Raw genomic sequence first — 27276 nt, forward strand, 5'->3', positions numbered from 1 at the left:
TGTACCGTGCAATCGGTGCACGATAAAGAACCCCATGTGGCCAAAATTTATCTGCAGTCCCCCACTACGGCGTGCCTCATAATCATATCTTGCTTTAATCACGTCAAACCCCATAATTTAATTTTAATATGCTCTCTGAAGCTCAATGGCCGTCGCCACAATGCCCTCTGGGCAGCTGTAAATACGCGAGCCCCGCGCAAGAGCATAGCAGAAGCTGTAGCGCATTGTACTGACACTTGATAGTCTTGAGAGAGAAGTGGTTCTGTCTGAGAAAAGGAAAGATCTTTTGAGCTGCCCTCTCTTCCATCTGACATAGCAAGGAAAGGTTGGCGCTATCTTCTGCAGCCTCTGAGAGAGCACAACTAAGCGCCAAGTCCAGAGATGAGACAGATGGCATGGAAGAAGGGAAGGAGAGAATGGGTAGAGCCACCGCAGGTCGCGAAACGAGGGATTAACAGCCTTGCTCTTTGCTCGTGCAGTGGTGGGAATGCTGCTACTGTTTGCTCCAATCTACTACATTCCGTTAAAGCTGCTACATCCATGCTACAAACGAGAGAAACAGCTTCAAGATGAGCCGTACATACGTGTCATGCAATCTCGGATGCTACTGCAAAGATGAGTCAATGCCAGGTAGGATGCAATGTTGGGCTAGTTGGTTGATGCTTGAAATGTGGTTCTGGTGCAACAGAACTAAGAGGAAAAAAAGGGGGGGGGGGGGGGGCAGAAAGAATATCTGCTATCCCCGTTTGCTCTCTGATCCACATCGCTCTCTTCCTGTCTCTTAACGTTAGGCCTAACATTTTCGTTCCATCGCGCTTTGTGGGGTCCTTAACTTGTTCTCGAGCTTTTTAAATTCCAAGTTTCCGCCCCAGATGTTAGCACCGGTAGAATGCAATGATTTTGCACTTTTCTTTTCAATGACAGTGGTAAGCTCCCAAACAGGATTTGGCAATGCATGCCGTATGCGCTCCAACCCAATTTTATTCTTCTGTAAACTTCCTTCTCATGATCAGGGTCCCCTGTGAGTAATTGAGTAGATAAACGTACTCCTTTACAGACTCTAGACGCTGACTGGCGATCCAGAATTTTTGTTCCCTTGCCACGCTATTGAGCACTGTCTTCTACATATTAATCTTCAAATTAACCCTACTCTTATACTTTCTAGTAAATGGTCCTCAATCATTTGTTGTACTTCGTCCCCATTGTTGCTGAATAGGACAATGTCATCTGCAAACTGCAGGTTGCCGGGATATTCGCCGTTGATTCTCACTCCTAAGCCGTCCCAGTCTAAGAGCTTTAATACTTCTACTAAGCATGCTTTGAATAGCATTGGAGAGATGATGTCTCCTTGCCTTACCCCTTTCTTGATAGGTAACTTTCTACTTTTCTTGTGGAGAAGCATGGTAGCTGTGAAATCCTTGTAGATATTTTCTAAGATATTCACGTATGTCTCGTGTACTCCTTTATTATGCAACGCCTCTATGACTGCTGGTATCTCTACAGAATCAAATACTTTTTCATAATCTATGAAAGCCATATAGAGAGGTTGATTGTACTCCGCAGATTTCTCTGTTATCTGATTGATGACATGGCTGTGATCCATCGTAGAATATCGCTTCCTGATGCCAGCCTGTTCTCTTGGTTGGCTGAAGTCAAGTGTTGCCCTGATTCTATTGGCAATTATCTTGGTGAATATTTTATGCAGTACTGAAAGCGAACTAATGGGCCTATAATTCTTCAATTTCTTAACGTCTCCCTTCTTATGGATTGCTAAAATGTTGGAATTTTTCCAGTTATCTGGTACACTTGAAGTCATGAGGCATTGTGTATAAAGTGCAGCAAGCTTTTCAAGCATGATGTCTCTTCCATCTTTGATTAAATCGACTCTTACTCCTTCTTCTCCTGCCACTTTTCCCGGGGTCATGTTTTGCAAGGCCCTTCTAACTTCATCGTATAGAAGGAGCCTATGTATCCTGTTCATCACTACTTCGAATGAAAGTATCGTGGCTGCTCTGGGAACTGTACAGGTCAGTATAGAATTCTTCTGCTGCTTTTGCTATGTCATCGAAATTGCTGATGATATTACCCTGCTTATCTTTCAGTGCATACATCTTGCCTTGTCCTATGCCAAGTTTTATTCTCACTGATTTCGTGCTGCATCCATATTTTGCAGGACCTACGTAAATAAAGTTTTTCCAGTCCAGTCCATATTTTACTGCTTCCTCAATCTTTTCCACGGTATAATTTCGAATATCCCTTACTTGGGTGATCAGCCTAGTTATGGTTTCATTCATTACCTGTATGTTGTCTTCCTCTTCCTGTTCTAAATCTACATATTTGCTGGCGAGCACAAGCCTCAATTGGTCTGCTTTTACCCTTACTGCATCTAGGTTGACCTGTTTCTTCTTGACTAATTTTACTCTTTCTGTCATCAAATTGAGAGAAATCCTAGACGTCACTAATCTATGGTCAGTGCACTTTACCCTATCTAACACTTCTACATCCTGCACTATGCTGGGATCGGCAGAGAGTATGAAATCGATTTCATTTCTTGTTTCTCCATTAGGGCTATTCCAGGTCCACTTCCTGTTGCTGCGCTTCCTGAAGAAGGTGTGTTGGGCTGCTGAGCACGAGGTCGCGGGATCGAATCCCGGCCACAGTGGCCGCAATTCGATGAGGGTGAAATGCGAAAACACCCGTGTACTTGGATTTAGATGCACATCAAAGAACCCCAGGTTGTCCAAATTTCCGGATTCCCCCACTATGGGGTGCCTCATAATCAAATCGTGGTTTTGGCACGTAAAATCCCCATAATTTTTTTTCCCCTGAAGAAAGTATTCATTATTTGGAGCCTATTCCTTTCCGCGAATTCTACCATCTCTCCTCTAGCGTTCCTAGAATGGATGCCATAGTTGCCAATTCTTGCTCACCAGCCAGCTTTTTCCCCACTTTTGCATTGAAGTCGCCCATGACTACAGTATACTGAGTTTGCACTTTTCTCATCGCTAATTCAACATCTTCATAAAACTGTTATATTTCTTCTTCATTGTGACTGGAGGTTGGGGCGTAGGCTATATATGCATGCATATATGGCTATAACTCATTCCACTTTCTTTGAATGGGTTCATAAACCGTAAGTATGATTTCCCAGTTTGTTATGTTCTAGTTTATTTCTATTGGTAGTCCAATTAGACTGCGTTGGGAATGTAAGGTGGGCATAGCTGGTTCAAATTGACAAGTCCAGTTGGACTCATTTGGTTGCATTCCTGACTCAGTCGTAACCAATTGGAGGTAATGATTTCCCAATTGGTGCCAAATGGGCCCAGCTGATTCCATTGGCAAGTACAATTGGACTCAATTGGTTTCACTTTGACTCAATCGTTACCAGTTGGACCTAGGGATTTTCCAATTGGGTCCAGTTTATTCCAATTGGCAACTCCAATTGGTTTTTCCTCTGACCCAATTGTAACCAGTTGGAAATAAGGATTTTCCAATTGGTTCCTATTGGTTCCAGTTGATTCCTATTGGGAAAAGCCAATTGGAGTCAATTTTTTTTTTTTTTGACTGGGTGCGGTCTGCCATTAGGAAACTCTATGCGTAAGGGTGGGACTCCTGCGCCAATTGCGCCATTTTAATACAAACGCAGAAAATTTTCCGAAATTGTGCCATGGTGCGCCAGAACGGCTTCAGCATGTGTGCTCCGGCAGTGGCCGCGAACAGCGAGCGGATTCGTTCTCCGAAAAATAGTACGGCTGTTCACATTCCGCAGACCGCGCGACGGCGCCTCCCGCACAGTTTCTCGCAATTTTCGTGCTTTTAACTCTGAACTTTTTGGCGATTCCGGCAAGTGGCCGGCGCGCAAGCGGCCACTCTCGGCTGTTGTCACTGGTGTCGGAATGACCAGGACGGCTGTATTTAGAGTGTACTAGAATACGGTTGAGCGAGCCAAGTGGCGCGGCGCTGCCTAGCTGAGGCGCGAAAAAACGAAACGCAGACTCGGGGCACTGCGAGCAAACTAGGGAGGCGCACGCTGCCGTGGGTTCACCGGGCGGACATCTCTGTCCCCGGGGCCAATATATCGTAAAAATATTCCAATCTGTTCTTATGCCCACATCGGTGAGGCCCGAGACATTTTGACATATCTCGAAGGGCTAGTGGCGGACTTGAAATAAAAAGTCGCAGTTTCGCCCAAAAGGCGAAGCATTGATTGCGTTAGCAAATTAGTAGACAGCTATACAAAGTAAGGATACTAGTTTTGTCGGCTGTATAAACTTGTGAGCATTCGCTTACTAATTAAATTAACAAGCATGGTGTCACGTGCACACAGGAAAACATGAACACGTCTCACTAGATGACCGCAGAAGCTGGCTGTCATAACACTGGAGTGAGGACGCGTGGCAGCAGCAGCGAGCTAATTGAGCATCGCGCTGCCTCTAGCTTCAATGCGAACTAAGCGGCGAGAACACAGCCCACACGAAGCTATCGGCACTCGGCACTCTATGTCCCCATCTTAGATCGCTTTCAAGATAGGGCCCGAACACCCGTGCTCAGTCGCGCCATATGCAGCCGCCGCCGGAGAAGAACAGCCCCTTTCACTCCCTCTGGTGCCTTGCGCACGACGGAAGATGGGGTGCTTCCTCCCCGCTTTCCTCCCTTGTGCGCGAGATTGAGCCTCCATCGTTGGCTCACCCTCGCACGCTTTCACCCGCAAAAACAGGATATGGCGGGTGGCGACGGTGCTGTCGCCCTTGGACTCTATACGGAACATCATGCCGATGGCGGCGCCAGTAATGTGCCTCGAATGTCCATATAATTGCTATCGCAATAGAACGCCCGGTAGAGCTATCTACGGAAAAGTAATAATAATGCGTGATTAGCGCAGAAAGGCCAAAGTCAAACATAGATGCACTCGTTCAATTTGTGCGCGCCTAAAACTGGACGTGTGGCATACTCAACGAATAATATCGGCTGATGCCGGAGATAGTGGAGCCTAAAGATGTGGGCGGATCCCAATGTTTGTGCAATATAAACTACAAACCACGTGGTACACTAATGCGCCCAACTCAGGAAACGAGAGGGTGGGGAACAGCTGAAAGAACACGAGAAAAAGCAAAAGGGCTTACCGGTCAACTACTCCCGTAGGAGTTGGATGTTTCCACGTTGGGGGACGACAGAATGAAAAAGAGTCGCAGTTTTGCCCGAAAAGCGATAGGAAATTAGCAGAGAGCCACACGAATTAAGGATAGTACTTGTATCAGCCATACCGTCTTGTAAATGTTTACTTGCCAACTAAATTAACAAGCATGGTGTCAGCACGCACAGCAAACAGGAACACATCACACTCGATGACCGTGGACACTCACTGCCAAAATGCGCGTAACCCAGCGTTTCAATCTCTTGAGCACCTCCACTTAAAAGGCTGAGTTGACAGTTTCTCCCTGCAGTACAAACCAAAATGGATGATTCTTCGGGCGTCAAAGAAGACAATGAGCATCGTTTTGATGTGAGAATTGCTCATTCGCACTTTCTTTGGGCGGAGGGATGATTTTGTGTGCCACTCACTGCTCTGGCCTTTTCGATTCTGGGTCGTACTCGAACATCCAGGATTCGTCTCCGGTTACGACACAGTTGAGAAAGTCCAGCCCATTTTCAATCAAATCCAACAATTCTGGACAGCTTAAAACTTTTAAGTTCTTTCTTATCTTCCGTCAAAACTTGCTTCGCAGCACAAGCTTCGTGCAGACCTTGCACATTTGCAGATCCTCGGTCACTATTCCATGTACCGCAAATGTGGACATGTGTAGGGTGTCGGCAATTTTCTAGATACTTAATCTACGGTCGGAACGCAAAAGTTCGTGCACACGATCCTTGTTTTCGTTGGTTCTGGCTGTTTTTGGCTGTCCAGAATGGGGTTCGTCGACGACCTTCTCCCGGCCCTCCTTGAACGCCTTGTGCCACCTCCTGCACTGTGACCTTGAAATGCAGTCGTCCTTGAAGGTCTCTTGGAGCATCTGGACTGTTTCGGTTGCATTCTTTCCAAGCTTCCGAGCAAACTGCTGACTGGCTGCGTTGGAAGGGCAGACCATTCACCACATTGCCCAACCAGTTTTACTGCACTGCCATGAATAGTCGCGTTGCTATAAAATCATGCGTATTACTTTCATAATGGACCCTGTATATAATGTTGCTTCACGACTGTCGTATGGCGTCAACATCGTAAATACAGCACAGAAAGCTTCTCTTACATCGTTTATTCTTACACAGTGCGTGGAATATGGATGATCCTTTTTTAATTAGCGGTCTTCGATGTATACATTACATCAAATTGCACATCAGAGAGTAGTGACAAAATAGACCGGATTTCTCTTGTCCTAAAATTCCTAAAGGATTAGTCAAGGGTGGAACGTATCGCGACAACCACGCAGACATACACTCGTGTGCCTTTTTAACCCCTACAAGTTCTAACATACTTTCTTGGAAATAGACACGCAGGCTGCGCTTCATCCCCCCCCCCCCCCCCCCCAAAAAAAAAGAACAGAAAAAAAAGAAAGAACATACGGGAGCATTATAAACAGTTGATGACAGTTAGTGTAATAATATCCAGTGGTAGTCCACCTTTGTTATCTATAGCCAAGAATCTAATGCTGTCCCAAAAGTTTAGCTCTTCCCAATGATTATAAATAGTTGAAGTACATTATCTCTAGGTTGTGCTTTCTTATAGATAAAACTGCGTGACCTCCACGGTGAGAAAAAAAAAAGGTTCAGCTGTAGTGAGTGCACTTTCACGTATGTGTGCAGTCTGCTCATGGCTTGACAAAACTTTTAATCTGAGCAAAATGTGCAAACTTTAGTCATATTAGCTGGCATGCCATTTTACCACCTCATTTTCTAGTTGTCTAAATTAAGTGATTGACTCGGCAACAAATAGCAATAAGCGCAAGCTTGGCCATTGCAGTTTATAGCCGGCAAAATTGCTAACATGCGATTATGCTTTTACACCTGCCTGTGGAATGCCGTAGAGATGAGCTGTTCATCTTCCGCTGTAAAGGCTATACCTTCGTGCATTTAGGAAGAAGTCGCTGCAGGCAAATGGGCTGTTTCTGAAGCACGACAGAGTTCACATGACCTGCACAGCCCGTAATCACAGATGCTTGCTCACACATTCGGCTACATACGCAAGACATAGAAACCCGTCCTCGAATGCTGACATCGTTGTGCTTGTTTCTTGACCTGTTAGAACAAGCGTGTGAACCACACCATGCACTACTAATGCGCCCTGACACGCAAGCGCATACTCGGAGATCGACTGACATTTAGGCGAAGCTCAAACCTCCACCACCAAACTTATGATATTGCACGTTCACACAGCACACTAGTGAAAGATTTCACACCAGTTTTCTTGCAGAGGCGGAACCACACGCGATGATGATAAAAATGTTTTTGTTAATGCCGGGACGGCTCGAAGGCATGACCACACGCGGTAAAACAAGGAACCTTTGCACAGCAACACTGGGCAGAACACGTTGTCTGCTGCAGAGCAGCCACAAATATGGCACCGATAGGGTCCCAGCACCAGCGCCGAGGCACCGCAGCGCCGCGTTGTGGCCGAGCTTCAGTGCATAAACCCTATACTACTTGGAAATTAACCGTAACACCGTTTTTATTGCACTTCACTCCGCATCGGAACCACCAGACCATAGAGTTTCTCACTATATTACGTAGATGGAAATCTGGTGCTGTTGCGCTGTGGTATGCATGGGAACACGGTGCATGAGAATGCTGGTATATCCCAGACACCTTGAAGACGCACCTGGCTACACACTCTAAAAAAAAGTTTACACCTTTTGGGTCGTATCTTGTCCCCAAGCAATAATCGTCATCTGCCTTGCTTGCGTTTCCTTTCTTGAAAACTCGGCGCTCGCTACTTTCCTGCCGAGAATGCTGTGTCACGCTGATAACGCGCAGCTACGGTGGCTAGATGGGTAGGTGGGCCGTCCGCTGTGCGTGAAGCGTAGTGCAGCACTTCTCCGCTTCATGATGACAAACGTGGCGCTGCGGTCGGAGGCCTGTCACAAGCAGCGCACGGCGTGTGCTGCTGCGGCTGTATTACATTAGAACTGCGGCACATTTACTATCGTATGTAAACTGAAAACCACCTTCACGGTAGCATCATAGGCAGTTACAAATTTCTGAATGCAGCAGAGCTCTGTCACTTGCGAAGGTAATGCACTTGCGTTTTCCGTCACCTGTTTGTTTCCCCGTTTAAGGTGCAAAGATATGAGGTATTAACACTGTTTAGTTCGGTAAACATGTTGAAATTGAGTCTACGAAGAGCAGCATAAATTATTCACGGGCTAAATAGCCCCTCATCACCTCTCCTAAAGGGAGAGCTGGAGTCGAAATTTGTTTTATGAATCAGTATGTAGGTGCTGTATGCGACCTTTAGTTGACTGCGCTATACTGTTTTACAAAAGACGAAAAAAAGGACTGACACACATGTGCGCAAACTTTCAACTGTTTATTATTCGCTAGCGCACGTCAAATATATACATGAAGGGTGACTGCAAGTGGAGAGAAAACATGAAATAAAACACGAAAAATGAAGCTAATCTACGCACATCTGATATCAGTTAAGACTTAGAGATTGACTCCAACCAAATCTGAGTACTTTTTCCCCGAAGCCAAAAGTTTTCCTCAGGTACATGGATGATTGCTTCTGTATAGTGAAGGAGTCGCAAGTCGAAAACCTGCAGAGCCATTTAAATTCCATAGACCCGGATATACAGTTCACGTCGGAGCGCGAACAAAACGGATCGTTACCCTTCCTAGATGTACAAGTTACACGAACCATCGGCAATCTAAAATTCTCAGTCTACCGAAAACCAACCCACACAGGCTGCTACCTACACTTCGCATCCAACCATCCGGCAAACCACAAGGCATCGGTCGTAAATTCTTTATTGAAAAGAGTCGAAACTCATTGCACATTGGAATCAGATCAAAAGAAAGAAAGGAGAACTCAACGAACTCAAAAGGAACGGCTATATAACGGAATTCATTCGAAAAACAACCCGACAACAAAAAAGAAAAAACAAACTACGAGACCTCCAACCGTTGACTCCCCCTCGACCACAGAAACGAGTGTCCATCCCATACGTCAAAGGTACCAGCAAAGCTCTCAGCCGAATATTGAAAAAAGAAGGCCTCAAAGTCGCGCATAAACCGATGAACACTTTGAATATCCTCATTCCTAAACCAAAAGACCGTCCACCAAAAGAAAAAGCTCAAGGCGTCGTCTATAAAATCAGCTGTGCCGACTGTCCGGCGTCGTACATCGGGGAAACCAAAAATCTAAAAGAAAGAATCAGACAACATGAAAACGACGTCAGAACGTTCAACCGAATACGCAGCGCCGTCGCCGAACATTCCGAAGACGCCGACCACAAGATTTCTTTCCAAGAAACCCAAATCCTTCCAACAGAGACAAAGTGGCGAAAAAGGCACTCGAGTCTTGGCACATTCAGAACACGGCGGGTAATATAAACCGCGTGAAGGGCATTCTGCCTTCTTTGTATGTTCATGGCCTTGCAGACGCGACGAAGGGAAGAAAGGACCCCCCGCTCTAGGTCAGCAACACCAAAACAACTCGTCCCCCCCACACCCCCTGTCCCTCGTCAACGCATTCCCGCGACTAAAGGGCGCCCAGCATCGGTCAACCCAGCTGACCAGCGACGCCGAAGCCACCCCCCCACCCCCACCACCTATTTTGTCTGTCTAGAACAGGTGCCCTGCCAAGTGTCTCCGCACCTTACGCTCTCTCCCCCTTCCTCTCCTTTGTTACGACGGACCTTTTAAAAGCGGCACACCGCCACCTCCAAAGAATACCCCCTGAAGAAGGAGCCGAATTGGTTCCGAAACGTCGGGCTAGTAAAATTTTCTTATTTGGTTGGAGTCAATCTCTAAGTCTTAATCAATTTTCCCAACCAGACAGGTAATTCTGTCGAAATGTTTAGCTTCAACATCTGATATCACAATGACTGGTATGACTTAATCTAACATTCACCTATGGATTTAAAAGTTTTTTCTCCCAGTGCCACAGAAGGTGTGCTCACGTGGTTTCATGGTTCATTTTTTACCATAAAATATGCTTCTAAGATTTCACGTGCTTTTTTAGAGCTGCAGCGAGCCAAAGCCTTGGTTTTCTTGAAGACAGGCTTACAGCTATGTCGTGCGCAGTGTGTTGCGAAATGTCCTGGTGAATGGAGAATTTCTGTCGCATACCTGTGCTCTCTTAACCTAATATTGATACAGCGGCCTGTCTGCCCTATGTATGATTTATGAGAAAGGTATCTTGTAGACAAGGTTGTCTACACAATTCAAAAATCTATCTACGTGGTTTATTTCACATTTGTTATTGGCAGATTTGTTTGTGTCGTTATTCACTTTGTTACATAGGCCTTTTGTTTTTAAAGGAGCCGAAAAAACCACTCTCATGCTGTGCCTTTCGCCAATCTTTTTAAGACCATGTGAAATTTTATGCATATAAGGTATCACAGTTACTGTCTTATCTTCGCCTTCCTTTGTAGCTGCTTTCTTTTTATTACTTAAGCCTCTCAAAACTTTTTCGGCGATTGACGTTATAAGTGTGATAGGATAACCACTATCACTGAGCTTCGTAACTGCCGCTGAATACTACTATCGCTGATCCTATGATCACATGATTTTCTGGTGGCTTGGTTCATGCTCGAGGTGGCAATTGCTCTTTTTATTAGTTTAGAATTCCCTGAATCATAAGGGAGCAGACTTTTTTAACTCCTCGTGTTGTACTCCCAACAAGTGTGAGTTAAAGTCCAAGAATTGGAGGCAATCTATCAGGCATTTCCACCGTAAACTCCAGCCCTTGGTGGGCCAGTCTGAACATTCAAAGCTGTATTCTAATCTTCCTATTCTCCTACCTCTCTATGCAGCTTTCCGTGGGTTTGCAGCAGTTCTTGCAGTATATTGTAAGTAATTCTTCAAATTTAAACATTATTTAAGTTCTCCCTTTCAGCATAAATATAGCTTCATCTGTTGGTGGTAGTGAAATTATTTGCGAACTTATCCACAGTTTAGTTTCATCCATTTGCTGCAGCCTTGTGTCATGAAATATTCATGGTGTCATAGGGCTAGTGTTTAGTAGACTCTAATATTACTTTTTTTTAATGGATTTAACAATATATATATAATCTCATGTTCAGGTCATGCTCTGAACAGACATTTCTATGCTGCATTTGTGCAACTGTGTGCATGCATAAGTGCCACTGTATTAGGTATTCTTGTGCTTACTTTTCCTATTTCATTGTCATTGACTTATTTGCTTCTCCATGGACTGTAACGAGCATGCAGTTTTTCTTTTTAGGTGACTGCGTTGAAGGTTTGGCCAGTAGTCATCCTTCATAATGAGCAAGCTGGAATTTGACAATGAGTCCAAATCGCCGAAGGAGTGGTTCACTGATCTTGCAGTCAACCAACAGCAGACGTTATCCAAAGAAGATTTTTCTGCCTTTTTGAGCTCGCTTTTCACCGACTTTGATGAGCTCCAAACCAGTGAAAAACAACATGCAGTTACTCTGGTGTTTGAGACATTTGATCGTAACCATGATGGAAGAATAGATTTTTCAGAATTCGAAACATTATGGACACAATGGGTGAAAGTTGTACTACACCCAAAGTGGGCTTTTATTGTTGTTGACGTACAGAATGATTTCATCACTGGAAGTCTTTCAGTGAAAAATCTTGCTGAAAACAGGGACCCTGAAGGCATTGTGCCCATTATTAATGACCTTGTAGAAAATGTCCAATGGAAACTCATTGTGTATTCACAAGACTGGCACCCACAAGACCACATTTCATTTTACGAAAACAAGGACTGCCGACCTTTCCATGCCAGTAGCAAAGTGAATGCTGGAGATGCCAAGGTCTTTGATACTGTGATGTTTTCTGATGCCATATGCTGCACTGGTTGCATTGAGCAAACCCTGTGGCCAGCACATTGTATACGGGATACCTGGGGGGCAGAACTGCACAAAGACCTCAGAGTGCATGATAATGCGCTGATAATCCGCAAGGGCATAAGCCCAGATGTGGACAGCTACTCTGCATTCTGGGATAACGACAAACGCTCGTGCACAAGTCTTGACGAAGAACTCAAGGCACATGAAATCACTGATGTTGTTATTTGTGGAATAGCGTATGATGTTTGTGTGGCCTCCACAGCATCGCACGCTATACAGTTGGGGTACAGGACTGTTATTGTTGATGATGCTTCATGTGGCACTTCTGCAGCAGCCACAGAAGCCACAAAGAGCTGCTTAATTGCACAGCATTGTATGCTGTTGAGCAGCTCAGAGGTAAAGCAACTGGTCTCTGGTGGCATGAGGCCACTTAAGTTAGGTATTCAGCTTGCAAAGGCCATGACAGCCAAAAGCAAGTGATAAAGTTGTTTCCTCCTCCTCTAAATCTTTCATTCAGTGTAGCGACGAAAATGTGAGTCTATCACAGAACTGTAATGGCCACTGTTTTCAGAGCATTTAAGCTCCTGTGTGTTAGGCAGCAAGATTAAAGCCCAGTTTTGCAGTGGGCCAGTGCCACTGAGCACAGCACCAGTATATAGAACCCAGCAAACTCAGTTAACAGGTGTGGCCTTTGCACTTCTGCAAAAGACTATCGTTTCAGCCTTATCTGACAATGTCTGCTTGGAACTTGCGTTGATAATGCAGTTGCTTTTTATGTGGGAATATTGCATTACCTGTGAAGTAATCAAATGTTTTATTAAATGTGTGCCATGTGAACAAGTAGATGCTTTACGTACAAGCAGCGATATATTCTTATCTGTTGTTTTTAGTTTGCCACTGTGCCAGCCTCATGTTAAGCCCAAATTTTTTTACAAGTACAATTTACCTACATTGCCATTACTAGCTACCTTTGTGTTGCTAAAAACGATGCAGCAGCATGGTTTTGCTCCAATTTTGAATGTTGTGTTAGTTCTCAAGATGAAGCATATTGAAGATTTTGTTCTAGAGTACCTTTGAAAATGTGATTATTTCTCAAACTATTCCTTTTGTGTTGTTTGACAAGAAAGCACTTGCATGTCTGGCAAATACTGTGCTTAGCTTAAGGGTACAATGAGCCATGCTTGGCTTTATATACAAACATTCATGCTAATGTGATTATCTGTACTGATCTTGTGCTGTCGGTGATGCCACCTTTAGTGACTCAGATAATTTTTATATGCATTTTTATCTCTTGTAGAAAGAATTGACGTCAATTATGCCAGTACTTTAGAGGAGAAAAACAAAAACAAAAAAAAAAAAACAGCCAAGTGTATAAAATCATTGCAAGTAACTGATTTTTTCCAGAATACATTTTGTATCTAGGTACTTCAAGTATGATGAAACTTTTTTTCTTAATCAGCTTAATAGCACGTTATACCACACCAGACATTTTCCTTTTGTTTACTTTTAAAGCAACATATTTGAACACCCTTTGCACTTGGTGTTAAAACTATAGTTGATCATTCTAAACTGCAAGCTAGGGGAGCCAACCGACTGCATTCCTTTGTAAACATCAGTACTCCTATTTTTATTATGCTTGCAACAGGTAACAGCCTGGATAAGATAGAAAACCAAGCTTGTTGGTGCATATTTGCCTGAATACTTGGAGACAGTGCAAAAAAAAAAAAGGGGGGGGGGGGGGAAGACAAGACTTGACAACAGGAGTGCAGACCAACAAGCATTTATTTGGAAAGACATGAAAGGTGAATATCAGCAATAGTAAATCTTGCTATGTGCTTTAGTGTTGCAAAAACTTTACACTTTGAAGTACATTGTCATGTAGGAATTAGAAATAATTTTTGTTGATGCCCAAGAAAATGAATAAAGGCGTTCGCTCATTTATGCAGGTGTTTTTTTTTTCCCCACAGATCAGTGAAAAATCCTTCAGTTATGCTGAAGGAGTGCTTTTTTTGCTGATCGTGTAACATGCATCAGTGGTGAAAAATCCTTTCGATTTGGAGTTTTTTGAAGGCTTCTTGGTGTTCCTTGCGGGCATCTTGGTTCTGAAAAATTGAGTTGGCAGATAAATATCAAACCTATGGTTGTGCATGACATGCTTTTTTTTTTTTTTTACATGCTGGAGCACATTCAATGAAGCAGTTCCAAGAAAATACTGCACCATTAAATGTAATAATGTGTGGCAGTTTCCCGCTTGTTATGAAGCCGGAAACAGGGCAAGTGTTTGCCTAAATTGTCACCATGAACCATTCTGACTCATTACAATAAACCAGTTTAGGCTGACAAAGTATTCCAAAAAGATTTTCATTAACTTCACAGCAGTGCTACATTAGAACTAAAAACATTCTTGAACTAGGAGGAGGGGGGGAGGGGGGGACATGGTCACGAGTCGTTTTGCATATTTTCTGGTTTACCAAGCCTCTTCTGATGGTAAGAATAGCTTGTTTTTTGGTATTGTAGTACAGTAGTTTGCTGATGCAGTTCAAATTATTTTTCTCTTGTTTTACCCAAAACTGCTGATGACAACATTCACACAGTTATGTTTGCAATCACACCTTTCAAGACGTATATGCAGCATGTCTTTATTGTCTTGTGGACTCTATGCACTAATGTGCAAACCAGTGGTAACATGTATGAAAACGTGTGAACTTTTGTACCATGCTGCTAATTTTGGTTATGACAAAACTGAAAAGTAAAAGTAGAAGGAAAAATTTACAGGATAAATAACACTTTAACACTAACTATTTTGCTTTGGTCGAGCAGGGCTTGACACAAGAAAGAAGTTTGGTGCTTCGAAGAGAACAGCATTCTCTTTGTCAGCAGCTCCAGCAAATGCTTGTGCAGTAGCTGTGGTAGCCATGCGAGCTTTTGCTTCAGCAAGACGCTTTCGTGATGCTGCAATCCTTGCTTTCTGCGTCTCTGTGGGCAGACATTTTCTTGATACAGGTTTTGTGGTCTTCATCTGCAAGGGAAAAGGGAGGTCTTTGTTAACTGCTCAGAACAGTTTAGCAATGCCAACTGGTACACGAACATTTTAAACTGTTTTGCTTCACGAAGAACAAAAATATCAGTGAAGGAAGTGGCACTTGGTCTTTTGGAACAGAAACATTTGCTGTTTGGAGCAAGGAAACAGTGCTTTGGAGCAGTAACTTACTGCTCTGGTGCAAAGAGGAAGCTCCGTATGCAGTTAACAGAAAGACGCTTTACAAGCTAGTACTTTCTGGATACTAAGATGCAACTTTTTTTTTTTCAACTAGCTGTTGAATGAAGATAAATGCAGATTTAACCTGAATTTGCAGTTAATTGTGCACTTCAATAAAGAGTTCATTCCTCCCAAGCTGTCACTGGCTTTGTTATCCCTTTCATCCCCTACACTCATGTCCATACGTTGATTCATACAGCCACCCAATTCGAGGACACTATATTTGTTGTCCTCGCAGGCATAAATCATAGATGGAATAGTGTGTGTTGTGCAGCTTGTGCGTTCGTGTCTACTTTCCTTGTCCTGTTTCGATTTTTTTTTTTTCTTTTCTCCATGTACGGGCTGCCTAGTAATAAAATGCACTCTACGCAAAGGCACACTGAGCAGCTGTGCCCTCACAGTTGTGTGTCGCCATAATTATATAATTATTTCTTAACTACACACACCGGATTTAAAACACTTATCAAAGGCATGTAGCTACTACTAATGGATCATGAAGCGAACGCAAATATCCAACACTTGTAGTAGCGAGAAATTGTGTGCCACAGAAATGTACACGGTGACAAACAGATGTCAAAAATATATTAAAAAAAAAAAGCTTAACCTTGTACTCGGCCGAGCAACGCTTGAAACAGCGAAGCTGGGCGATTGTAGCCCAGCATTTTCCGGAAAATGCTGGGAACTTTTCATCTTACTCATGATGATGATAATTGCTTTTCGTGCGTCTCCGACTTGCGGTCGTCACTGCGCGTTGCAGAGCGTAGCTTGCAACACCGACACCACGTTCCAGGAGACCCGCTCCGTGAATGCGTCTCTCTCTATCTCTCGCTCCGATAGCACGCAAAACCTCTTCATCTCTTCACAACCACAATCTCTCTCTCAGAGCACGAGCATACAAACGCGCCAGCTGTGGACGAAGACGACGCTCGAACACAATCATATGGTTCGCATAAATGCATGTTCTGCAATCGTGGCTGTATAGCCTAGTGGTTACGACGCTCGCTTTGAGACCAGGGGTACGCGAGTTCGAATCCCACCTCGGCAAGAAAGTTTATTTTATTTTTTTCTTGGTAGTTTCTTGATACACACCACAAATTACGGCTGGCTTAAACAGCTTCGCTGTTAAAAAAGTGCATTTTTCAAGCAACTAGCCGAAGTATTGGTCCTATTGCGATATGTCCGCCGATCAATTTTTTGCACTTGCTCCGATTATTCGAACTTCCCCACGGCACTGCCGCATTCTCCACAGATGGATCCAGAAAGGGAGGGGGGGTCCCGGGCCGTGCCCAAGATGTGCTCATATACTTGAGCACTAACATAGTTTTTTTTTGTCTGCTTGAATATTCGGAGCAGGTACTTGTTGGCACAGCATTTTGCAGGATTTCCTTCGCGGCGCAGCACTTCCATCACTGCAATATCAAAGTGTGTGTGTGCATAAGCAATTCATAGTAATGGAGAAACACAGTTTTATACATAGTATATGCAAACCATTGAGACATTTGGAAGAGTTTCATATAAAGTAGAATTGAACAGATTTTTCCGCCTGAAAGAATAAAGACAGGATGGGCAAAGGAGAAAGGCGAGCTTAACTTAATTTGCTTCTCAAAGAATGCACATATTAGGTTTTCCAGGTGTAGACAAATTGGTGTGCACTCAAGCTTTCAAATGAACAATGCATGCAAGGTTTCATGTGCAAGATTAGAAAAGACATGCAGGTGTGGCCTGCATGAGATAAGCCCCCACATATGCTGTAGTTACTTTACAGTGAACCTGAATATAAAAAAAATACAAATCAAACAGCAGGAACTATTGAATACATATTCAGGTACAGAATAATTGCAGACCCCTATTATAAAGTAATCCAGTTATACACATAAGTTTATAGAGCACATTTTCGTTTAGCTACAGTTTCGTGCAAACACATGCGAATATGACTGCTTCTCTGAGGAGCAAAATGCTGAAGGTGCATGAATGATTTCAGCTGCTCGCATGCCCAATCTTTAAATACGATGCTCATTCCATAGATAATTAGAGCTTGGCAAATATTTTCAGGTTCGAAAAGAATGTGAGAAGCTGCTATCTCCATTCACATGTATATTTAATGCATTACTAAGACCAGTTGGGGAACAATGTTTTCTTTACAAATTGAATTCTGGGGTTTTACATGCCAAAACCATGAGTTTGAGGCACACTGCAGTGAGGGGGACTCCTAATCCTGAGGTCCTTTAATGTGCACCCTATGCACGGTACCATGACTGTTTTTGCTTTCCACTCCCATCGATATGTGGCCACAGCAGCATGATCAAACCTGCGACTTCGAGCTCAGCAGCAGAATGCAATAGCCACTGAGCTACTGCAGCAAGTCTCTATAAATACTGCAGTTCAAAGGTCTAATGATTAATTGAAAATATTCTTATCCATGTTACACAACTGCAAAAAATTTTTCTTAAATACACTGACTAGATAATGCAGGATACACAGTGCATTCTTTCCAGGTCAGTTTTTCACGTTTCTAAACCATCACTGGCCTCGGGGCCAAAGAGAACGAGAAATTGAAGCTGCTGCTTAGGTCACTGCAGTCCAACATACTTCAATTGCTGGCTGCAAGCTTAATGCCTTTCGTTACCGTGCCTATAGAAATCAACCAATTTGACACTTTTTCTACACTTTATTAAGCATTTCCGTTGGAATTCTTTTACTAGCAGCATCATGCACCGTCTGAAATGATGACTGAACGACTATTTGTCAGATGTGACAATTTTTAGCAGATAGGGGAGTCTGAAAAAATAAAAATTCGACTGGAGGTATTGTCGGAACTAGCCTCCAGTGCTCCTAGTACTTATTTAAATTTAATAAAAATATGCAAAATTTGCGGTTTGGTTAACACGGCAACAGTGAAGACACAGAAGCATCTCTTGGGTTATCAATTTTCTGATCTGATGAACAGGCTGTTTTAACAATGTCTTAATGGTAGATGCTCATGAGTCAGTGTTATTTTGAGAATTGTGTTCAATGTTGTAATATTAAGTGCAACTTTATTTTCCCCACTGTGAGTTGCTTTTATTCATCAGCGCTTTGACAGCGTATGTACAAATTATTACAAGCAATCCTTCTCATGTAGGGTTTTCACTTGCACAAGAGCAAGCAGTTGATTTCAGACCGACCTTTGACCAAAGCTTAACAGTCTAATCTGTCATTTAACACCGCCTGTGCAAGTGCCCTTATTCAATACTGTACAATATTGTGCAACACTCCACATTACTGTGCAGCAATGTACATCTTTCTGGGGTTTTACGTGCCAAAACCAGTTCTGATTATGAGGCACGCCGTAGTGGAGGGCTCCGGAATAATTTTTGACCACCTGGGGTTCTTTAACGTGCACTACAACGCAAGCACACGGGCGTTTTTGCATTTCGCCTCCATCGAAATGCGGCCGCCGCGGCCGGGATTCGATCCCGCGATCTCGAGCTCAGCAGCGCAACGCCTTAGCTGACTGAGCTACCCCGGCGGGTGTGCAGCAATGTACAGGAACTGAACAAAGCATGTAGAGGCTCCAACACCAGTTGAACACACACTAGACCACCTGTGATCTAGTGCGTCTAGGCTCTTGCTTACACAGAAAAGCTGATTGAACACAATCTTCTTTCAGGGGTTTTATGTGCCAAAACCAGTTCCAATTATGAGACACGCCATAGTGGAGGCCTCCGGATTAATTTTGACCACCTCGGGTTCTTTAACGGGCACTACAACATAAGCACATGAGCGTTTTTGCATTTCGCCTCCATCGAAATGCAGTCGCCGCGGCCGGGATTCGATCCTGTGATCTCGTGCTCAGCAGCACAACGCCTTAGCTGACTGAGCCACCGCGGCGGGTGATTGAACACAATCAAGTACGAGGAGGCTTTCTGCATGCTCCCTGACCTGACCATTGCTTCGGGAGCCTAAAGAATGCAGTAAAAAACAAACCAGGTGCCTGCTGCAACGAGTAAAAACAAATCCTCCCCGTACAGTAGAAACTTACCCTTTTTCACATTTGAAAGGGGACTGCTTTCCTGCATAGCATGACATACTATACTATGGTTAGTATTGACGGGAATAAATCTTCACATTTTTTTTTTTTTTTGTGATCTGACCAACAAAAGTTGGAAACAAGGAACAGGTGCATATTTTCTATATTACACTTTTTATTGCTTTCACCAGTGTTCCTCGAGGTGGTGCTTTGAAGTTCCACATAAGAATTATGAAAAATTGAGCAATATTGCTGCTATGCAACAGTTCAAAACGCTGGTGATCAGGCTATACTTTTATGTATTGCAGTGTATGTAGCGACTACTACGTCTTTTAGTGCATAAAAGCACTAAAAATTTGCAAATTTCTAGCGGTAATGAAAAACTTAATAGGGTCCATGGCAGCAAATTTTGAAGCTTGAATTATGTGCTGCATCTTAAACCGTGCAAACTTCCGAGCGTATTCGGTGCGGTGAAAGATTGTTTGACATATTTTTTTTATATTGAAGTTAAACTGTACAGCAGTCTGGCAACACTAACAGGTGACAAAATGAAATCGCACCCCCAGCAGCAGCTCCCTTGGAGTAAAAGAAACCAATCTCAAAGGCCATGCTCTTGTGTAGTGCAAGCGGCAGAAGCAAATGCAGGAGCCAGAAATATGTCATGGTTGCCATGCGTGGTTTCGTTTTCGCACGTACATCTCGGCAGTTAGCCCAAGATACTTTCTGCAGCTGTTCTTTGTTTGTGGTGCTTTTATCGCACGAGGGTAAGAATTGAAGGCACAATTTAACAGCGGCCCCTACCTTGCTGCGTCACATTGCTGACATCACATTGGAGCATGCTAGAGCATGCTCCAATGTGATGTCAGACTGTTTTAGAGCAGTCGACACAGCGGTGGCCCTGCACGTTTTGATGTCGTACAATCCATGCCAAAATGGCAGTCGCTATTGGTGGGAGCAACTTAAAGGCAGCGATTTCAAATTAAAATTTCTAGTTAATAGATGTATGTGTTGAGGGCCCAGTTTCTTTGTGTGTATATAACAATATCGACGCTTCTACTGTTTAAGCCTACTTCTACCAATGTAGGCTTATGCAAACAGCTGAAAATTGAAATGAAAGCCCATGTGCCCCTATCCTCTGAGCAGCCAGTCTTCTTGCAAGTAGAAGAGATTTCGTGCGTCCCACCTGCAGTGTACGAATAGCCAGCAGCAATGCAAACAAGGAGATTTCTGTGGAACACAGACCTGCCAACATTAGAATTAGAAAAACACGACAGTGGAAGCCAAAAATATTACATATTGATTATTCAATATATTGACTGTTTATAAAACATTTGCAGACTTTGTTCCGCAGGGGTGCTGTGAATACTTACTGTATTGTATACAAGGTGTTTCATTTTAGCTGCGCCAAATGTTTAAAAGTAGCCTGTGGCAGATAGCACAATTATAATCCTTGATCTAAACTACGCGATGAGGCGGCCATTACTTCCACGAGAAATCAAAACGCCTAATTGAGTAATTAGCATAATTACGCTAGTTAACTTTTTAATTAATGATTTTACGGCACATCTTTCAATCTACGAATTATAGCCGCTGAGTTCGCAAGGCGTATCCACTTGGAACGAATTCTCAGGACTGAACCAGTTTCGAGATAATTTTCAAAGTGTCCGACGAAATGCATGGGCGTTCCAGTTAACTTTGTGCTTCAATGCATAAAACAGCATTTTCCTCAAAAAGTTAACTGGAACGCCCATACATTTCGGACACATTAAAAATTAATATCTCGAAACTGGTTCAGTCCTGAGAATTCATTCCAAGTGGATACGCCTTGCGAACTCAGCGGCTATAATTCGTAGATTGAAAGATGTGCCGTAAAATCATTAATTAAAAAGTTAACTAGCGTAATTATGCTAATTACTCAATTAGGCGTTTTGATTTCTCGTGGAGGTAATGGCCGCCTCATCGAGTAGTTTAGATCAAGGATTATAATTGTGCTATCTGCCACAGGCAATTTTTAAAAATTTGGTGCAGCTAAAATGAAACACCCTGTATAGTCGCAGCAATCTGCATCGAAGTCAAGCAGAAATGCTTATCAAGTTTATCAAATAAATATTAACATAACGGCTGTCGAAGATTAGGTTGCCACTATACATTGCTTCCATCAGCTGATGTCTGTCCGTATAATCAATGGATTCGAAAAATTGGGCCATAAAAAATCTCTTGGCAACTATTCGTTCTTTTACACGGTCTGGCCATGTTAAGCCGAGAAGCGGAGTGCATACAATGCACTCTGCTTACATACAATGCACTCCGCACTGCTGCAAGAGAGATGTACTTCCGTTTCGTCTGCTTGTTCCCACGTCATTCAGTCGCGTGCGCAGACAACAAAACTAATTTTCTACCATGTTCCAGCACGCGATTATGCTCTGTGATATGCTTGCGTCTGCCTCAGTGTTTGTGCAGCACTGACTCGTACCACTAATCTGGTGTTGTGCACAGCGCGCAAAATTGTGCACTGCGTGAAATGAGAAACGCAACAGCTCGTGTGTGCGACCGTAAGCAGAAGTGCACCGTGCAGCAAGTGAGAGAGAGAAGAAAAAAAGAGAGAGAAGCCGGGGCCCATGATGTATGGGTCACGCGATCCTCCAGCTCTGTTATGGGAGAACGCAGGGAAGGAATTTCGCTACAGGGAGTGTAGTGGAGAGAATGTCTTTGTTGGCGGTGACGCTCGCTTCCCGAAATCATGGGTTCGCAGCATTGAAATATTGCTATGTCTGCTATTGACAAACCAATTTGGAAAATTCTTGCGGTAGAACGCACCCTAGAGGGCAAGTAACAACTTCCGCGTATAACCGAAATTTGCCGTTTGGCCTGTTGGTTGAAGCTTTTGTGCGAAATTATACGCAAATGAACAATCTTAAAATATTTGTGTCAATACGACGATCGTAAACGAGCACTACAAATCGGGCATTTTACGTTTAATGGCAGTTATGAGCACGGGAAGCACAGAACTACCATTGAAAATGTGCAGCACAGCAAAAAAGGTAAAGAGAGGAAAACATGTGGGGACCTCTCTAAATACTGGCTTCTCAAACAATTCACCGCAGTGGGCAAGCATCACGTTGCTTGCAAGCAAGCTAGTAAATGTGATGTGGGCTCTTGGCTCTGATACGGGAAAAGGCAATGGAGGAATGTCACTTGCAGAGGCTGGTCAAGGCAATTAAGAGTTTTAGCTTTGCATAACATGTTACTACAATACAACAGGCTGACTGGGTATGTGTATCCTATACTGCTGATTACCATAGCAGGTTACAGTGACTATGTAACATAGTGCCCAAAACACGTACTTCGCTCCATATTTGCCTCGATCATGACAGCAAGAATAGTAATATCAGCCATCACTTAGTGCCATCTCAATCTGAGGACAAAGCTTTAGCAAAGTTTTGTCACTATTCAGGTCAGTCGCTTTTTTTTTTTTTTTTTTTTAATGCAGACAGATGGCAATTAAAAGTAGCAGATGGTGCCACAGCATCAGTGTTGGTAATGCAGAACGCGCTGAAAGCCTAATTCTTCACTGCATCGTTAATTAAATTTTACACTCTAGCACGGTATGTGATGATTAGGCTAAAACAATCTTTCGGCCTGTTTACAGCGGTTCACGAGAGGTGGCGCATGCTCAGAGGGCCCAACCTGTCACAGTACCATATCATGCAAAACTAAAATTTTCTAATGCAAAAGAGCCTCTGCTGTGGTCTCACCTCCTCGCACATTTGTCTGCTAATACTAAACCTTTTTTTTTTTAAATTATGTGGTAGATTGCTCCATGGACAGAGTTACCCCACTGTATAACAAAATTTCTGAGAAGCCTCAGTCCGTCTGCCCCGATAAACTGTCCGAAGAACCCATGGTCCGTATATTTTTTGCTAATGACAATACATGCATGTCTAGCAAACTGTTGCATACTAGCTGCATATTATCCAAGCATCTATACATTGGCAACAAAATGTCATTTATACATGCACTTTTCAGTCCTGCAAATTCAGGTAGGTGAACGGTTTCAGCTTATATTGTTAGGTGTCCTATATTCTATTTTGCTATTGAACCAAGGGAACCTTGCTGGTACAAATGGGAAAGCAGAGCACAAATCCCACACAATCGAGCAGGAATCCTGTGTACACTTATCTCTCAAGAGTGTCAGGTGATGTTGACAAACTGGTGTCAACTAAAAGCTGCAGCATTTGACTGATTAATGTTGCTACATTTGTTTTCAAAGCTAGCCCTTTTTTTCTCTCTCCTTTATTAACACAAATTTATAGAGTCAAAAACTTTGAGTTCTAAAAAAAAAATTCTGGGGTCTTACAAGCCAAAACACTGATCCGATTATGAGGCACCCCATAGCGGGGGACTCCGGGTTATTTTGGTCCACCTGGAGTACTTTAATGTGCACCTAAGTCTAAGTACACGAGCAGTTTTGCATTTTGCCCTAATCGAAATGTAGCTGCCAGGACCGAGATTTAACCTCGAGCTCAGCAGTGCAACACCATAGCCACTAACCTACTGGGGCGGGTTGCATTTCAGTTCTGTGTGTTAGCTTCATGGGCACCAGATGCGTGGAAGCACAGGAATAACCTAGCAGCTGTCACTACTAAAAGAAAGTGAAATAAAGAACAAGAAAGAAAAACTCACATTATTAGTTTTCAATCCAACTCTTGGCATGTTTGCTTTGTCAGCATCTGCCTGTTGACCAAGTTCCCATGCATTTTCCTGCATTTTGGTAAGCTGATCAAACTTCTTGTTAACATCTTCTACCTGAAAACAGCAGTGGCGTTGTGTACTTGAAACACAAGATGCAAATATAATGGCATTATTTTTAAATTTTGAATCACTACAAAGCAAAGTACTTTGTGCCTAGTGTACAGTACTACATGCTAAATTCTACTCATTCTATCCCTCAGCATTTTTATTACTACAGACCTTATTAGTAGAACTATTGCATGGTGTTCCAGTATTTCTTAGCCATCCTTACTACCTCTGTTTCAAGAAAGTTCCTCTGTTCACTGTGAGCATTATTGTGCGACTTCAATAGTATAACTCACTGGCTGGAAGATTCAAGCCTGAACATAAACAACGCATGCTTACACGTGAGTAATTGCCTCAGTTATTTGTGCAAAAGTTTGAGCTCTGACTGCCAGTTCCCAGGCTTTGCACCTTTTTCCTAAATTGACTACTGGCATCGGCGAACCGGAGCTAGTATCCGCCGTCAGCACAAACTTTGAAAGGACATCATGTACCTGGAAATAAACCATGTCCCAGAAACCTTGAAGGTCTTCAGAAGTGGTTTTCTTTTCCCCGAGGTTGTTCTCACAAACGTGAATCAATCCAGTGAACTGTGCAAACCGCTCGGTCATGAGCAACTTTGCTTGTCCCGTCGCACTCCTTATGTAACCTTGCGCTGGAAATGGGCAGTTAGTCAAACATCTTCATAAGCATATCACATAAAAGTTGTGGCTATTGCTACAGCATTCTAATAATTCGAAAATGGAAGGCGTAGTTGGTGCCTGTTGGCACACTTTTATGTCAAGCATGCACTGATTAAAACATCACGTGACAAGTTTGTCGGGAGACAGCGAGGAAAGCGTTTTTTAAGGCATTTTAAGGACTCGTCTCGATGCGCACAATTATCGAGACATTTGCTACTGAGGGCTATAGCTGCACATTTTGAACGAGAACGGCCATAATGTACTTTGAGGGCTTGGCTGCGACGTGCAACGAGCAGATAGCATTACTTACCTTCCTCGGATATGTCGGCTTCAGAAGCAGTGACACTTTCCCAATAACGGCACATGTTTGTCAAACGCCTTGTCTCTTCATCTACTAAACCACGGAAGTGTGCTGGGGTAAGTGCCATGGCTACAACTGAAAAGGTGGGAAAAAATAGAAAGGAGAACACTACATTGCCATCGCGGAAAACCGTTACAGCTATTGAGAAATATAGAAGAAAGGTTATGAACGCACTTCGGTGGAAAGTGTGCAGGGCCACCAAACTATGCAGCGGTGAAGTCGTCACAATGCGATGCTCGCGCCTTGCTACACACTGCAACTGCTGCAACCGCAGAAACCACAGAACGCCGACACGTAGCAGCGGTTCAGTCGTTCTGAATTAGCTGTCGCCTGCTGCGCGTTCTGTCTGCCCAACGGTCTCGCTAAAATTCCCGCCACCCTGCATTATCACCTTATGCTATGTCTCTAATATCCCTATTACAAACGGCATTTTTTAACTTAGAACTGAAAATAAGCTTTAAATTATTTGTATTATCAGTTATATCGCTTCGAATGACCTTTTACATTTTGGTATTTTTTGTTTGTTGTGAGTCGCAAGATGACGCCCCTGTGCATGATGACGTATCTGTGGCACGAAAATTGACATTTCCTCGTTCGTGTGTGTCTCGGTACATGTCTGTGCAATGAGGAAAGAGCACACGAGTGCTTGTTTCGCTTCGTTCACTTGCATGCTGCCGTGGTTTCTGCGCTAGTCAGAATGGATCACGTAACCAAGATTAATGACGGATTCTACATGACAACCACCAAAGCACCGGTCAACATCGCTGTAATTAAATACTGTGAGTAAACGCTAATTTGGAGTACCTTTACTCGCGGAAATTCCATTTATACATTTACTGTTCGAATGATTGATGTGTTTCTTTTTCCCGCGTCTTGTCTTCTTTCTTCAGGGGGAAAAACCAATGAAGACTTGATAATTCCTGCGAACGACTCACTCAGCCTAACGTTGAGCACTGAACACGTGAGTGGTGGTTATTAAGTGGAAAGGTTTTATATTACAAGAAATATTCTCTGCAAAAGGAGGTCCATGAATTAATATTTTCGCTTTATAACAAATACGTGAACAGTTATCTAGGACTAATGCGGGAGCTTCGTGTGGCAGGCGGATGTTGTCTTGGATACGTGCCACCAATTCTTTGAGAACTGGGTCAACTTAGCTTACAGGCTGCCCAAAACATCACGATGCTATCATTTCTTTTACGTTGGTGACATCGGCTTGGTTGAACCACACAGACTAAATCTGTGCAGTATGCCCACTCCTTGGTACTCTGCAGCTAGGTCACTGTCGGCGAACATTCACGCTTACGCAAAACTAGGAATGTTCCCTCATCTGCTCTTGTGAGAGGAAAATGGTGATCATTTCCCCTGTGGACTGCTAGATCGCTGGCTATCGAGACTCATTTTTGAAATAAAGTCCTACTGATAGCACATGCAACGTTCTGGCAAGTTATTTATACAAAAGCAGATATTTTCTTCAGGACACTTGTCATTTTTGCTGAGTGCCCTGCTAAGCTAACCTGTTACTTTAACCACATTTTGAAAAGTTGAAATGCTCCAGCCAGTGCTGGATGAAGAAATTGTGGGGCCAGGGCCTATATTTGTGTCGGGACTCCACTGATGGTGATGACAATCACGGTTATCTACGCCAAATATATTTACTTTTACTTGTTTTGCGGGCTGTTTTCAAGTTTATTCTCAGATAAAAAGTTACATGCTTATGAACATACATACAAGGGCATCTTTCATCTTGATATAACATTTGCAAGATTTCTGCTTTGAGAAAGCATTTTTGCTTTTGTTATAAAGTTATTATCTAATGTTTATTGTCTAATGGGCACATCGTTATCATTTCACCCTGAAGTTAGTCAGAAATCCACAAACTGCTCTATTGCCATCACTCAGGAAAAAGAGGATCATGTTCTAAAGCAACAAACATTTTGGTTGTACATGGACACTTAAAATTTTTCTGCATATGTGTCATACAATCTAGACGAATACCAGAAAGCGCATGTACTAGGTGAACCCTCGTCTCTTATATGGGAGAAGGCAAGAGAGGAAGGTCGCTTGCAAGCGCTGGTCTAGCAAAGGAAGAGAGCCTCTGGGCACGAAGGGCAGGTCGCCTCCTCGCACCACACATTGTTTTGGCTACTACTAAACCCTTTTTAAGAATTCTTGTG

The 27276-nt window shown here is 43.2% G+C and overlaps 3 protein-coding genes across 13 annotated transcripts in view; 2 read left to right on the forward strand and 1 right to left on the reverse strand.

The window, feature by feature from the left end:
* Positions 1-13952, forward strand: part of LOC119435899 (nicotinamidase-like) — a 324581-nt gene extending 310629 nt beyond the window's left edge. For 7 of the 8 annotated variants that reach the window (XM_049672919.1, XM_049672910.1, XM_049672904.1 and 4 more), the window contains exons 2-3: positions 10968-11003; positions 11399-13952. In XM_049672919.1, coding sequence (XP_049528876.1) covers positions 11439-12473 — 1035 coding nt within the window. In that variant the 5' untranslated portion in view covers positions 10968-11003; positions 11399-11438 and the 3' untranslated portion in view covers positions 12474-13952. Of the gene's footprint in view, positions 1-10967; positions 11004-11237; positions 11310-11398 lie in introns of all 8 variants that reach the window. The other variant, XM_049672921.1, reaches the window with a different exon arrangement.
* On the reverse strand, positions 13758-25494 carry LOC119435906 (disks large-associated protein 5-like). 2 transcript variants are annotated; one of them, XM_037702602.2, is made up of 6 exons: positions 25274-25489; positions 25049-25174; positions 24550-24710; positions 23945-24067; positions 14793-15012; positions 13758-14095 (listed from the first exon to the last, which is right to left on the reverse strand). In XM_037702602.2, exons 2-6 carry the CDS (start codon positions 25164-25166, stop codon positions 13977-13979), a joined length of 741 nt encoding a protein of 246 aa, XP_037558530.1. In that variant the 5' UTR covers positions 25167-25174; positions 25274-25489; the 3' UTR covers positions 13758-13976. The 2 variants fall into 2 exon arrangements, with proteins under 2 accessions (XP_037558530.1, XP_049528894.1); XM_049672937.1 differs by having other exon boundaries at positions 13956-14095; positions 14793-15032; positions 23941-24067; positions 25274-25494.
* Positions 25495-25648: 154 nt separating this feature from the next.
* Positions 25649-27276, forward strand: part of LOC119435887 (diphosphomevalonate decarboxylase-like) — a 104276-nt gene continuing 102648 nt past the window's right edge. Inside the window, exons 1-2 of one of the 3 annotated variants that reach the window (XM_049672888.1) lie at positions 25649-25878; positions 25990-26060. In XM_049672888.1, coding sequence (XP_049528845.1) covers positions 25797-25878; positions 25990-26060 — 153 coding nt within the window. In that variant the 5' untranslated portion in view covers positions 25649-25796. The remainder of the gene's footprint in view (positions 25879-25989; positions 26061-27276) is intronic. The other 2 variants (XR_007468474.1, XM_037702589.2) reach the window with 2 other exon arrangements.

This window comes from Dermacentor silvarum, chromosome 1 (genome assembly GCF_013339745.2).
Source record: "Dermacentor silvarum isolate Dsil-2018 chromosome 1, BIME_Dsil_1.4, whole genome shotgun sequence".
In the NCBI taxonomy this organism is placed as follows: domain Eukaryota; kingdom Metazoa; phylum Arthropoda; class Arachnida; order Ixodida; family Ixodidae; genus Dermacentor; species Dermacentor silvarum.

Excerpts from the sequence above, each read along its gene's own strand:
- LOC119435906 (XM_049672937.1), bottom strand. The coding sequence starts at position 25,166 with ATGGCACTTACCCCAGCACACTTCCGTGGTTTAGTAGATGAAGAGACA. Across the intron at positions 24,068-24,549 it reads GGGACATGGTTTATTTCCAG|GTAGAAGATGTTAACAAGAA; the intron begins GTACATGATGTC and ends TGCTGTTTTCAG. Across the intron at positions 14,096-14,792 it reads TGCTCGACCAAAGCAAAATA|AACCAAGATGCCCGCAAGGA; the intron begins GTTAGTGTTAAA and ends TCAATTTTTCAG.